This window comes from Oncorhynchus mykiss, chromosome 6 (genome assembly GCF_013265735.2).
Source record: "Oncorhynchus mykiss isolate Arlee chromosome 6, USDA_OmykA_1.1, whole genome shotgun sequence".
Classification (NCBI taxonomy): Eukaryota; Metazoa; Chordata; class Actinopteri; order Salmoniformes; family Salmonidae; genus Oncorhynchus; species Oncorhynchus mykiss.
The window spans coordinates 81,185,131-81,198,773 of NC_048570.1; the positions used below are offsets into that span (position 1 = coordinate 81,185,131).

Consider the following 13,643-nt stretch of genomic DNA (forward strand, 5'->3'; position numbering starts at 1 on the left):
CTCTGGAACCACTGAGACGAGAGACAAACCAAGACAACAGCGTAAGACGCACACAAGACACACACACGTACAACACACACACACACACGTACAACACACACACACAACACACACACAACACACACACACACACACACGTTCAATACACACACACACGTTCAACACACACACACACAACACACACACACACACACGTTCAACACACACACACAAACACACACACGTACAAGACACACATACACGTACAACACACACACACACGTACAACACACACACACACGTACAACACATACACACACACACGTCAGACTACAAGACAATACAGTCAAGGTGATCACAATAACTCATTATACTATATATCATGATGAGACTGGTTAGAATGGTTATGAATGGTTATATGACCAGAGGTTTCTAATAATATTCTAATCTGTCTGTCTGCTGGTTGAAAGGCTTCTGAGTCCTTGAGGGTAATCTGCATGGCTTGTGACCTGGTATACAACAGAGAGAGACCAAGGACCCTTATATCTCAGCTCTCCAGAGGGTGGGTGGGTGGGTGTGTGTGTGTGTGTGTGTGTGTGTGTGTGTGTGGCAGACAAGGTAGCAGTACTTTTTACAGAGCTGAGTCTTATCGACTACTTGGCATTTTGAAATAAAGCATTCTTCTCTCAACTCTTCTCCTCCACCCTTCTCTCCCCTCCTCTCATTTCCTCTGTTCTCTCCTCTCCACATCCTCTCCCACCAGCCTCTTTTCCTCCTCTCCTTTCCTCTGTTCTCTCCACATCCTCCCAAAACCAGCCTCTTCTCCTCCACCCTTCTCTCCCCTCCTCTCATTTCCTCTGTTCTCTCCTCTCCACATCCTCCCCCACCAGCCTCTTTTCCTCCTCTCCTTTCCTCTGTTCTCTCCTCTCCACATCCTCTCCCACCAGCCTCTTTCCCTCCTCTCCTTTCCACTGTTCTCTCCTCTCCACATCCTCCCCACCAGCCTCTTCTCCACTCCTCCCCCTTTCACCCACATCCTGAAATAACCCTTGACTTCAAAGAAAAGTTATCAAGTCTAAATGTGAACACAAAAGCACATTGATTTATTTAACACAATCTGCTAATAATGTCTGATCACTACAGGTTGGTTCCAAAACAGTATTCAGAAGAACTGATTTTCAGAATGAGTTTGTCTACCGTCACATCTAATAAGTAATAATAAATATGTTGAATTACAGTTGTGTTGCTTTCATCAAGCACCTAACTACTAATACCACAATCACATGCTAGTAACTAACAACACAGTTACTACAGTACACCATCACGGATACTACTGATCCACACTAGATCACCCAGGCAGTGGAGGCTGGTGAGGGGAGGACGGCTCATAATAATGGAGGAACAACACAGTTACTACAGTACACCATCACGGATACTACTGATCCACACTAGATCACCCAGGCAGTGGAGGCTGGTGAGGGGAGGACGGCTCATAATAATGGAGGAACAACACAGTTACTACAGTACACCATCACGGATACTACTGATCCACACTAGATCACCCAGGCAGTGGAGGCTGGTGAGGGGAGGACGGCTCATAATAATGGAGGAACAACACAGTTACTACAGTACACCATCACGGATACTACTGATCCACACTAGATCACCCAGGCAGTGGAGGCTGGTGAGGGGAGGACGGCTCATAATAATGGAGGAACAACACAGTTACTACAGTACACCATCACGGATACTACTGATCCACACTAGATCACCCAGGCAGTGGAGGCTGGTGAGGGGAGGACGGCTCATAATAATGGAGGAACAACACAGTTACTACAGTACACCATCACGGATACTACTGATCCACACTAGATCACCCAGGCATTGGAGGCTGGTGAGGGGAGGACGGCTCATAATAATGGAGGAACAACACAGTTACTACAGTACACCATCACGGATACTACTGATCCACACTAGATCACCCAGGCAGTGGAGGCTGGTGAGAGGAGGACGGCTCATAATAATGGAGAAACAACACAGTTACTACAGTACACCATCACGGATACTACTGATCCACACTAGATCACACAGGCAGTGGAGGCTGGTGAGGGGAGGACGGCTCATAGTAAGGGCTGGAATGGAAATAATGGAATAGAATCAAACACATAGGAACCATTCATTCCATTCCAGACATTACTATACAGCCCAGTTAGTGTTTTAAAAAAAAAAAATTTTTTTTACATTTATTTAACTAGGCTCAGTTAAGAACAAATTCTTATTTTCAATGACAGCCTAGGAACAGTGGGTTAACTGCCTTGTTCTTGGGCAGAACGACAGATTTGTAACCTTGTCAGCTCGGGGATTTGAACTTGCAACCAATGCTCTAACCACTAGGCTACCCTGCCGCCCCATGTACCTGGTTTACCCTTAGCCCAGTTAGAGTACCTGGTTTACCCTTAGTTAAGGCATACCTATAGCCTAGTTAGTGTACCTGGTTTAACCTTAGTTAAGGCAGACCTATAGCCCAGTGAGTGTACCTGGTTTACCCTTAGTTAAGGCAGAACTATAGCCCAGTTAGAGTACCTGGTTTACCCTTAGTTAAGGCAGACCTATAGCCCAGTTAGAGTACCTGGTTTACCCGTAGTTAAGGCAGACCTATAGCCTAGTTAGTGTACCTGGTTTAACCTTAGTTAAGACAGACCTATAGCCCAGTGAGTGTACCTGGTTTACCCTTAGTTAAGACAGACCTATAGCCCAGTGAGTGTACCTGGTTTACCCTTAACCAAGTTAGAGTACCTGCTTACCCTTAGTTAAGACAGACCTATAGCCCAGTGAGTGTACCTGGTTTAACCTTAGTTAAGGCAGACCTATAGCCCAGTGAGTGTACCTGGTTTAACCTTAGTTAAGGCAGACCTATAGCCCAGTGAGTGTACCTGGTTTACCCTTAGTTAAGGCAGACCTATAGCCCAGTGAGTGTACCTGGTTTACCCTTAGTTAAGGCAGACCTATAGCCCAGTGAGTGTACCTGGTTTACCCTTAGTTAAGGCAGACCTATAGCCCAGTGAGTGTACCTGGTTTACCCTTAGTTAAGGCAGACCTATAGCCCAGTGAGTGTACCTGGTTTACCCTTAGTTAAGGCAGACCTATAGCCCAGTGAGTGTACCTGGTTTACCCTTAGTTAAGGCAGACCTATGGCCCAGTGAGTGTACCTGGTTTACCCTTAGTTAAGGCAGACCTATAGCCCAGTGAGTGTACCTGGTTTACCCTTAGTTAAGGCAGACCTATAGCCCAGTGAGTGTACCTGGTTTACCCTTAGTTAAGGCAGACCTATAGCCTGGTGAGTGTACCTGGTTTAACCTTAGTTAAGGCAGACCTATAGCCCAGTGAGTGTACCTGGTTTACCCTTAGTTAAGGCAGACCTATAGCCCAGTGAGTGTACCTGGTTTACCCTTCGTTAAGGCAGACCTATAGCCCAGTGAGTGTACCTGGTTTACCCTTCGTTAAGGCAGACCTATAGCCCAGTGAGTGTACCTGGTTTAACCTTAGTTAAGGCAGACCTATAGCCCAGTGAGTGTACCTGGTTTAACCTTAGTTAAGGCAGACCTATAGCCCAGTGAGTGTACCTGGTTTACCCTTAGTTAAGGCAGACCTATAGCCCAGTGAGTGTACCTGGTTTACCCTTAGTTAAGGCAGACCTATAGCCCAGTGAGTGTACCTGGTTTACCCTTAGTTAAGGCAGACCTATAGCCCAGTGAGTGTACCTGGTTTACCCTTAGTTAAGGCAGACCTATAGCCCAGTGAGTGTACCTGGTTTACCCTTAGTTAAGGCAGACCTATAGCCCAGTGAGTGTACCTGGTTTACCCTTAGTTAAGGCAGACCTATAGCCCAGTGAGTGTACCTGGTTTACCCTTAGTTAAGGCAGACCTATAGCCCAGTGAGTGTACCTGGTTTACCCTTAGTTAAGGCAGACCTATAGCCCAGTGAGTGTACCTGGTTTACCCTTAGTTAAGGCAGACCTATAGCCCAGTGAGTGTACCTGGTTTACCCTTAGTTAAGGCAGACCTATAGCCCAGTGAGTGTACCTGGTTTACCCTTAGTTAAGGCAGACCTATAGCCCAGTGAGTGTACCTGGTTTACCCTTAGTTAAGGCAGACCTATGGCCCAGTGAGTGTACCTGGTTTACCCTTAGTTAAGGCAGACCTATAGCCCAGTGAGTGTACCTGGTTTACCCTTAGTTAAGGCAGACCTATAGCCCAGTGAGTGTACCTGGTTTGCCCTTAGTTAAGGCAGACCTATAGCCCAGTGAGTGTACCTGGTTTACCCTTAGTTAAGGCAGACCTATAGCCCAGTGAGTGTACCTGGTTTACCCTTAGTTAAGGCAGACCTATAGCCCAGTGAGTGTACCTGGTTTACCCTTAGTTAAGGCAGACCTATAGCCCAGTGAGTGTACCTGGTTTACCCTTAGTTAAGGCAGACCTATAGCCCAGTGAGTGTACCTGGTTTAACCTTAGTTAAGGCAGACCTATAGCCCAGTGAGTGTACCTGGTTTACCCTTAGTTAAGGCAGACCTATAGCCCAGTGAGTGTACCTGGTTTAACCTTAGTTAAGGCAGACCTATAGCCCAGTGAGTGTACCTGGTTTACCCTTAACCAAGTTAGAGTACCTGCTTACCCTTAGTTAAGACAGACCTATAGCCCAGTGAGTGTACCTGGTTTAACCTTAGTTAAGGCAGACCTATAGCCCAGTGAGTGTACCTGGTTTAACTTTAGTTAAGGCAGACCTATAGCCCAGTGAGTGTACCTGGTTTACCCTTAGTTAAGGCAGACCTATAGCCCAGTGAGTGTACCTGGTTTACCCTTAGTTAAGGCAGACCTATAGCCCAGTGAGTGTACCTGGTTTACCCTTAGTTAAGGCAGACCTATAGCCCAGTGAGTGTACCTGGTTTAACCTTAGTTAAGGCAGACCTATAGCCCAGTGAGTGTACCTGGTTTAACCTTAGTTAAGGCAGACCTATAGCCCAGTGAGTGTACCTGGTTTAACCTTAGTTAAGGCAGACCTATAGCCCAGTGAGTGTACCTGGTTTACCCTTAGTTAAGGCAGACCTATAGCCCAGTGAGTGTACCTGGTTTACCCTTAGTTAAGGCAGACCTATAGCCCAGTGAGTGTACCTGGTTTACCCTTAGTTAAGGCAGACCTATAGCCCAGTGAGTGTACCTGGTTTACCCTTAGTTAAGGCAGACCTATAGCCCAGTGAGTGTACCTGGTTTACCCTTAGTTAAGGCAGACCTATAGCCCAGTGAGTGTACCTGGTTTACCCTTAGTTAAGGCAGACCTATAGCCCAGTGAGTGTACCTGGTTTACCCTTAGTTAAGGCAGACCTATAGCCCAGTGAGTGTACCTGGTTTACCCTTAGTTAAGGCAGACCTATAGCCCAGTGAGTGTACCTGGTTTACCCTTAGTTAAGGCAGACCTATAGCCCAGTGAGTGTACCTGGTTTACCCTTAGTTAAGGCAGACCTATAGCCCAGTGAGTGTACCTGGTTTACCCTTAGTTAAGGCAGACCTATAGCCCAGTGAGTGTACCTGGTTTACCCTTAGTTAAGGCAGACCTATAGCCCAGTGAGTGTACCTGGTTTACCCTTAGTTAAGGCAGACCTATAGCCCAGTGAGTGTACCTGGTTTACCCTTAGTTAAGGCAGACCTATAGCCCAGTGAGTGTACCTGGTTTACCCTTAGTTAAGGCAGACCTATGGCCCAGTGAGTGTACCTGGTTTACCCTTAGTTAAGGCAGACCTATAGCCCAGTGAGTGTACCTGGTTTACCCTTAGTTAAGGCAGACCTATAGCCCAGTGAGTGTACCTGGTTTGCCCTTAGTTAAGGCAGACCTATAGCCCAGTGAGTGTACCTGGTTTACCCTTAGTTAAGGCAGACCTATAGCCCAGTGAGTGTACCTGGTTTACCCTTAGTTAAGGCAGACCTATAGCCCAGTGAGTGTACCTGGTTTACCCTTAGTTAAGGCAGACCTATAGCCCAGTGAGTGTACCTGGTTTACCCTTAGTTAAGGCAGACCTATAGCCCAGTGAGTGTACCTGGTTTAACCTTAGTTAAGGCAGACCTATAGCCCAGTGAGTGTACCTGGTTTACCCTTAGTTAAGGCAGACCTATAGCCCAGTGAGTGTACCTGGTTTAACCTTAGTTAAGGCAGACCTATAGCCCAGTGAGTGTACCTGGTTTACCCTTAACCAAGTTAGAGTACCTGCTTACCCTTAGTTAAGACAGACCTATAGCCCAGTGAGTGTACCTGGTTTAACCTTAGTTAAGGCAGACCTATAGCCCAGTGAGTGTACCTGGTTTAACTTTAGTTAAGGCAGACCTATAGCCCAGTGAGTGTACCTGGTTTACCCTTAGTTAAGGCAGACCTATAGCCCAGTGAGTGTACCTGGTTTACCCTTAGTTAAGGCAGACCTATAGCCCAGTGAGTGTACCTGGTTTACCCTTAGTTAAGGCAGACCTATAGCCCAGTGAGTGTACCTGGTTTAACCTTAGTTAAGGCAGACCTATAGCCCAGTGAGTGTACCTGGTTTAACCTTAGTTAAGGCAGACCTATAGCCCAGTGAGTGTACCTGGTTTACCCTTAGTTAAGGCAGACCTATAGCCCAGTGAGTGTACCTGGTTTACCCTTAGTTAAGGCAGACCTATAGCCCAGTGAGTGTACCTGGTTTACCCTTAGTTAAGGCAGACCTATAGCCCAGTGAGTGTACCTGGTTTAACCTTAGTTAAGGCAGACCTATAGCCCAGTGAGTGTACCTGGTTTAACCTTAGTTAAGGCAGACCTATAGCCCAGTGAGTGTACCTGGTTTACCCTTAGTTAAGGCAGACCTATAGCCCAGTGAGTGTACCTGGTTTACCCTTAGTTAAGGCAGACCTATAGCCCAGTGAGTGTACCTGGTTTACCCTTAGTTAAGGCAGACCTATAGCCCAGTGAGTGTACCTGGTTTACCCTTAGTTAAGGCAGACCTATAGCCCAGTGAGTGTACCTGGTTTACCCTTAGTTAAGGCAGACCTATAGCCCAGTGAGTGTACCTGGTTTACCCTTAGTTAAGGCAGACCTATAGCCCAGTGAGTGTACCTGGTTTACCCTTAGTTAAGGCAGACCTATAGCCCAGTGAGTGTACCTGGTTTACCCTTAGTTAAGGCAGACCTATAGCCCAGTGAGTGTACCTGGTTTACCCTTAGTTAAGGCAGACCTATAGCCCAGTGAGTGTACCTGGTTTACCCTTAGTTAAGGCAGACCTATAGCCCAGTGAGTGTACCTGGTTTACCCTTAGTTAAGGCAGACCTATAGCCCAGTGAGTGTACCTGGTTTACCCTTAGTTAAGGCAGACCTATAGCCCAGTGAGTGTACCTGGTTTACCCTTAGTTAAGGCAGACCTATAGCCCAGTGAGTGTACCTGGTTTACCCTTAGTTAAGGCAGACCTATAGCCCAGTGAGTGTACCTGGTTTACCCTTAGTTAAGGCAGACCTATAGCCCAGTGAGTGTACCTGGTTTACCCTTAGTTAAGGCAGACCTATAGCCCAGTGAGTGTACCTGGTTTACCCTTAGTTAAGGCAGACCTATAGCCCAGTGAGTGTACCTGGTTTAACCTTAGTTAAGGCAGACCTATAGCCCAGTGAGTGTACCTGGTTTAACCTTAGTTAAGGCAGACCTATAGCCCAGTGAGTGTACCTGGTTTACCCTTAGTTAAGGCAGACCTATAGCCCAGTGAGTGTACCTGGTTTAACCTTAGTTAAGGCAGACCTATAGCCCAGTGAGTGTACCTGGTTTACCCTTAGTTAAGACAGACCTATAGCCCAGTGAGTGTAACTGGTTTACCCTTAACCAAGTTAGAGTACCTGCTTACCCTTAGTTAAGACAGACCTATAGCCCAGTGAGTGTACCTGGTTTAACCTTAGTTAAGGCAGACCTATAGCCCAGTGAGTGTACCTGGTTTAACCTTAGTTAAGGCAGACCTATAGCCCAGTGAGTGTACCTGGTTTACCCTTAGTTAAGGCAGACCTATAGCCCAGTGAGTGTACCTGGTTTACCCTTAGTTAAGGCAGACCTATAGCCCAGTGAGTGTACCTGGTTTAACCTTAGTTAAGGCAGACCTATAGCCCAGTGAGTGTACCTGGTTTACCCTTAGTTAAGGCAGACCTATAGCCCAGTGAGTGTACCTGGTTTACCCTTAGTTAAGGCAGACCTATAGCCCAGTGAGTGTACCTGGTTTACCCTTAGTTAAGGCAGACCTATAGCCCAGTGAGTGTACCTGGTTTACCCTTAGTTAAGGCAGACCTATAGCCCAGTGAGTGTACCTGGTTTACCCTTAGTTAAGGCAGACCTATAGCCCAGTGAGTGTACCTGGTTTACCCTTAGTTAAGGCAGACCTATAGCCCAGTGAGTGTACCTGGTTTACCCTTAGTTAAGGCAGACCTATAGCCCAGTGAGTGTACCTGGTTTACCCTTAGTTAAGGCAGACCTATAGCCCAGTGAGTGTACCTGGTTTACCCTTAGTTAAGGCAGACCTATAGCCCAGTGAGTGTACCTGGTTTACCCTTAGTTAAGGCAGACCTATAGCCCAGTGAGTGTACTTGGTTTACCCTTAGTTAAGGCAGACCTATAGCCCAGTGAGTGTACCTGGTTTACCCTTAGTTAAGGCAGACCTATAGCCCAGTGAGTGTACCTGGTTTACCCTTAGTTAAGGCAGACCTATAGCCCAGTGAGTGTACTTGGTTTACCCTTAGTTAAGGCAGACCTATAGCCCAGTGAGTGTACCTGGTTTAACCTTAGTTAAGGCAGACCTATAGCCCAGTGAGTGTACCTGGTTTACCCTTAGTTAAGGCAGACCTATAGCCCAGTGAGTGTACCTGGTTTAACCTTCGTTAAGGCAGACCTATAGCCCAGTGAGTGTACCTGGTTTACCCTTAGTTAAGACAGACCTATAGCCCAGTGAGTGTACCTGGTTTACCCTTAACCAAGTTAGAGTACCTGCTTACCCTTAGTTAAGACAGACCTATAGCCCAGTGAGTGTACCTGGTTTAACCTTAGTTAAGGCAGACCTATAGCCCAGTGAGTGTACCTGGTTTAACCTTAGTTAAGGCAGACCTATAGCCCAGTGAGTGTACCTGGTTTACCCTTAGTTAAGGCAGACCTATAGCCCAGTGAGTGTACCTGGTTTACCCTTAGTTAAGGCAGACCTATAGCCCAGTGAGTGTACCTGGTTTACCCTTAGTTAGGGCAGACCTATAGCCCAGTGAGTGTACCTGGTTTAACCTTAGTTAAGGCAGACCTATAGCCCAGTGAGTGTACCTGGTTTAACCTTAGTTAAGGCAGACCTATAGCCCAGTGAGTGTACCTGGTTTACCCTTAGTTAAGGCAGACCTATAGCCCAGTGAGTGTACCTGGTTTACCCTTAGTTAAGGCAGACCTATAGCCCAGTGAGTGTACCTGGTTTACCCTTAGTTAAGGCAGACCTATAGCCCAGTGAGTGTACCTGGTTTACCCTTAGTTAAAACAGACCTATAGCCCAGTGAGTGTACCTGGTTTGCTTTAGTTAAGCCACGCCTGAAGCACAGTGAGCGTACCTGGTTTACCCTTAGTTAAGGCAGACCTATAGCCCAGTGAGTGTACCTGGTTTACCCTTAGTTAAGACAGACCTATAGCCCAGTGAGTGTACCTGGTTTACCCTTAACCAAGTTAGAGTACCTGCTTACCCTTAGTTAAGACAGACCTATAGCCCAGTGAGTGTACCTGGTTTAACCTTAGTTAAGGCAGACCTATAGCCCAGTGAGTGTACCTGGTTTAACCTTAGTTAAGGCAGACCTATAGCCCAGTGAGTGTACCTGGTTTACCCTTAGTTAAGGCAGACCTATAGCCCAGTGAGTGTACCTGGTTTACCCTTAGTTAAGGCAGACCTATAGCCCAGTGAGTGTACCTGGTTTACCCTTAGTTAGGGCAGACCTATAGCCCAGTGAGTGTACCTGGTTTAACCTTAGTTAAGGCAGACCTATAGCCCAGTGAGTGTACCTGGTTTAACCTTAGTTAAGGCAGACCTATAGCCCAGTGAGTGTACCTGGTTTACCCTTAGTTAAGGCAGACCTATAGCCCGGTGAGTGTACCTGGTTTACCCTTAGTTAAGGCAGACCTATAGCCCAGTGAGTGTACCTGGTTTACCCTTAGTTAAGGCAGACCTATAGCCCAGTGAGTGTACCTGGTTTACCCTTAGTTAAAACAGACCTATAGCCCAGTGAGTGTACCTGGTTTGCTTTAGTTAAGCCAGGCCTGAAGCACAGTGAGCGTACCTGGTTTAGCTTTAGTTAAGCCAGGCTTGAAGCACAGTGAGTGTACCTGGTTTAGCTTTAGTTAAGGCAGACCTATAGCCCAGTGAGAGTACCTGGTTTAGCTTTAGTTAAGCCAGGCCTGAAGCACAGTGAGCGTACCTGGTTTAGCTTTAGTTAAGCCAGGCCTGAAGCACAGTGAGCGTACCTGGTTTAGCTTTAGTTAAGCCAGGCCTGAAGCACAGTGAGCGTACCTGGTTTAGCTTTAGTTAAGCCAGGCCTGAAGCACAGTGAGCGTACCTGGTTTAGCTTTAGTTAAGCCAGGCCTGAAGCACAGTGAGTACCTGGTTTAGCTTTAGTTAAGCCAGGCCTGAAGCACAGTGAGCGTACCTGGTTTAGCTTTAGTTAAGCCAGGCCTGAAGCACAGTGAGCGTACCTGGTTTAGCTTTAGTTAAGCCAGGCCTGAAGCACAGTGAGCGTACCTGGTTTAGCTTTAGTTAAGCCAGGCCTGAAGCACAGTGAGTACCTGGTTTAGCTTTAGTTAAGCCAGGCCTGAAGCACAGTGAGTACCTGGTTAAACCTTGCAGTGCATTTCCACATAACACGATGGGGGCGATGAAACAACGGGGGCCCATTCATTTTCAATGGAGGGAAGTGAAGTGGTCGGGGGGAGGGTTGGTGGATGCGAGCATGAATACGGCGGGAACAAAGTTGGCGAAAGCTGAAATGTATGCAAATACTTTGCGATATACCAACGCTATTGACCAATCGAAGTTCACTCAAGCTTCCAACCCCTACTGGATTGGCTGCTTGCTAGCTAGCACCCACATGAGGACAAAGCAAGCATGGCTATCCGAATTATCGTGTTATGTGGAAATGCACTGTTAGTTAACCCAGACCTGAAACACAGTGAGTACCTGGTTTAGCCTTAGTCCCTGAGTCAGGTTCAGAGGTCACTGATGATGACGAGTCCGTTCTAGCTTTACCTGCTGCTGCTGCTATGGTGACAGACAGATAGAGATGACACAATGAGATGGAAAACATGCACACACACCTGCACAAACACACCTGCATAAACACACACACTCAGGTGCACGATACAATGAGATGAGACCACAGCACACAATAACAGAGACAGACAGATCTATTTCTGTCCGTTCAGAGAACCATGAACTTCCAACGAATAGTATCCTTACAGAAAAGACCAGCTAACTTTCTGAGCAACACAGAGTGGGGAAACCACATTAGTGGCATTTACTGCACTGCAATACCACACTGCACTGCAATACCACACCGCAAAACCAGCATGGTAGTAATCACTGCACCCAGCACTGCAAACCCACTGGAGCTCTGTTACTCACAGCTAGGTGCTGCTGTGTCCCCTGAATCAGTGTGGAGGGGCTGGGAGACACTGGGGCTGGGGGGAGGACCCTGCTCAGGCCTACCTGTCTCAATATCAACTGGCACAGTGGAGAGGGGAGGAGAAGTTATGTATGTCTGGCTAGTCATGGGAGGGAGGAGGGGCTTGCGTCTGATTTCCCAGCCTCAGGCATGAGTAAAAAAAGGGGGGTGAAACAAGGGAGGGGGAGGGAGTAGGGAAGAGAATGAGAGGTAAAGGTTAAAGGTTAAGTAGAATGTTACAACAGGGGACAGATAGGAGAGAGATGAGGGGAGACAGAAAACAGAGGACAGAACACAAAGGATAAACAAATGGTAGAGGAGAGAGGTTGAGAGAGGTATAGGGGAGTAGAGGTATAGGGGATTAGAGGTATAGAGGAGTAGAGGTATAGGGGAGTAGAGGTATAGGGGAGTAGAGGTATAGGGGAGTAGAGGTATAGGGGAGTAGAGGTATAGAGGAGTAGAGGTATAGAGAAAGAGAGAAGTAGCGAGAAAGAGAGAGGTAGAGAGGAGTACAGGTAGAGAGGAGTAGAGGTATAGAGGTGTAGAAGTAGAGGAGGAGAGGTAGAGAGAAGGAGGTAGAGAGAAAGAGAGGTAGAGAGGGGTAGAGATAGAGAGGTAGAGAGAGAAAGAGGTAGAGAGAGAAAGCAAGGTAGAGAGAAGAGAAAGAGAGAGGTAGAGAGGAGGAGAGGTAGAGAGAAAGAGAGAGAGAGAGGAGGAGAGGTAGAGAGAAAGAGAGGGAGCGAGAGGTAGAAAGGGGTAGAGATAGAGAGAAAGAGAGGTAGAGAGAGAAAGAGAGGTAGAGAGGAGGAGAGAGGTAGAGAGGAGGAGAGAGGTAGAGAGGAGGAGAGAGGTAGAGAGGAGGAGGGAGGTAGAGAGGAGGGAGGTAGAGAGGAGAGAGAAAGAGAGGAGGATAGAGGTAGAGGAGGAGAGAGGTAGAGAGGAGGTAGAGAGGTAGAGAGGAGGTAGAGAGGTAGAGAGGAGGTAGAGAGAGGAGAGAGGTAGAGAGGAGGAGAGAGGTAGAGAGGTAGAGAGGAGGAGAGATGTAGAGAGGAGGAGAGAGGAGGTAGAGAGGAGGAGAGAGGTAGAGAGGAGGAGAGAGGTAGAAAGGAGGAGAGAGGTAGAGAGGAGGAGAGAGGTAGAGGAGGAGAGAGGTAGAGGAGGAGAGAGGTAGAGAGGTCAGGGGTTACAAGCAGAGGGGTCTACTAAGTTACCTGGAGTGATCTCGGCGTTCCGTTTGGGTTTGATGATGATTTTAGCCCCACCACCAAACACGGCCGCCCACATCTTGTTGCTGAGGGGGTGAGCAGCGAGGCGGAACAGTTCGTTGCCAGCGTGCATGCCCAGCCCATGGATGAGCAGGGACAGGTAAACTGCCACCACAGCCTCACACAGCAGCACGTTGAGCTTGGGCTGATCCTCGCCCTGAGCTGACTGAACCAGAGCAATCAAAGAGGACACACCTAGAGGAGAGAGGGAAATAGACAGACATTCATATAATACATTTCATGTAATTACATTTTTACAGAACACACTACTGATAGGTCAAATGAAGGCTTGAATAAATATAATGTCTTTGTACAACACAGAACAGCATTAGACTGATCTAATGATATTATTAGATAGTTATCTACTACAGAACCACAGACTGATCTAATGATATTATTAGATAGTTATCTACTACAGAACCACATTAGACTGATCTAATGATATTATTAGATAGTTATCTACTACAGAACCACATTAGACTGATCTAATGATATTATTAGATAGTTATCTACTACAGAACCACAGACTGATCTAATGATATTATTAGATAGTTATCTACTACAGAACCACAGACTGATCTAATGATATTATTAGATAGTTATCTACTACAGAACCACATTAGACTGATCTAATGATATTATTAGATAGTTATCTATTACAGAACCACATTAGACTGATCTAA

At 46.9% G+C, this 13,643-nt stretch overlaps 1 protein-coding gene across 6 annotated transcripts in view; it reads right to left on the minus strand.

The window, feature by feature from the left end:
• LOC110515651 (dmX-like protein 2) overlaps positions 1-13,643 on the minus strand; it is a 111,618-nt gene that overhangs the window by 31,352 nt on the left and 66,623 nt on the right. For 3 of the 6 annotated variants that reach the window (XM_036981080.1, XM_036981081.1, XM_036981077.1), the window contains exons 39-40: positions 12,907-13,155; positions 11,212-11,292 (exon numbers count right to left, since the gene is read on the minus strand). In XM_036981080.1, coding sequence (XP_036836975.1) covers positions 11,212-11,292; positions 12,907-13,155 — 330 coding nt within the window. The remainder of the gene's footprint in view (positions 1-11,211; positions 11,293-12,906; positions 13,156-13,643) is intronic. The other 3 variants (XM_036981082.1, XM_036981083.1, XM_036981079.1) reach the window with 2 other exon arrangements.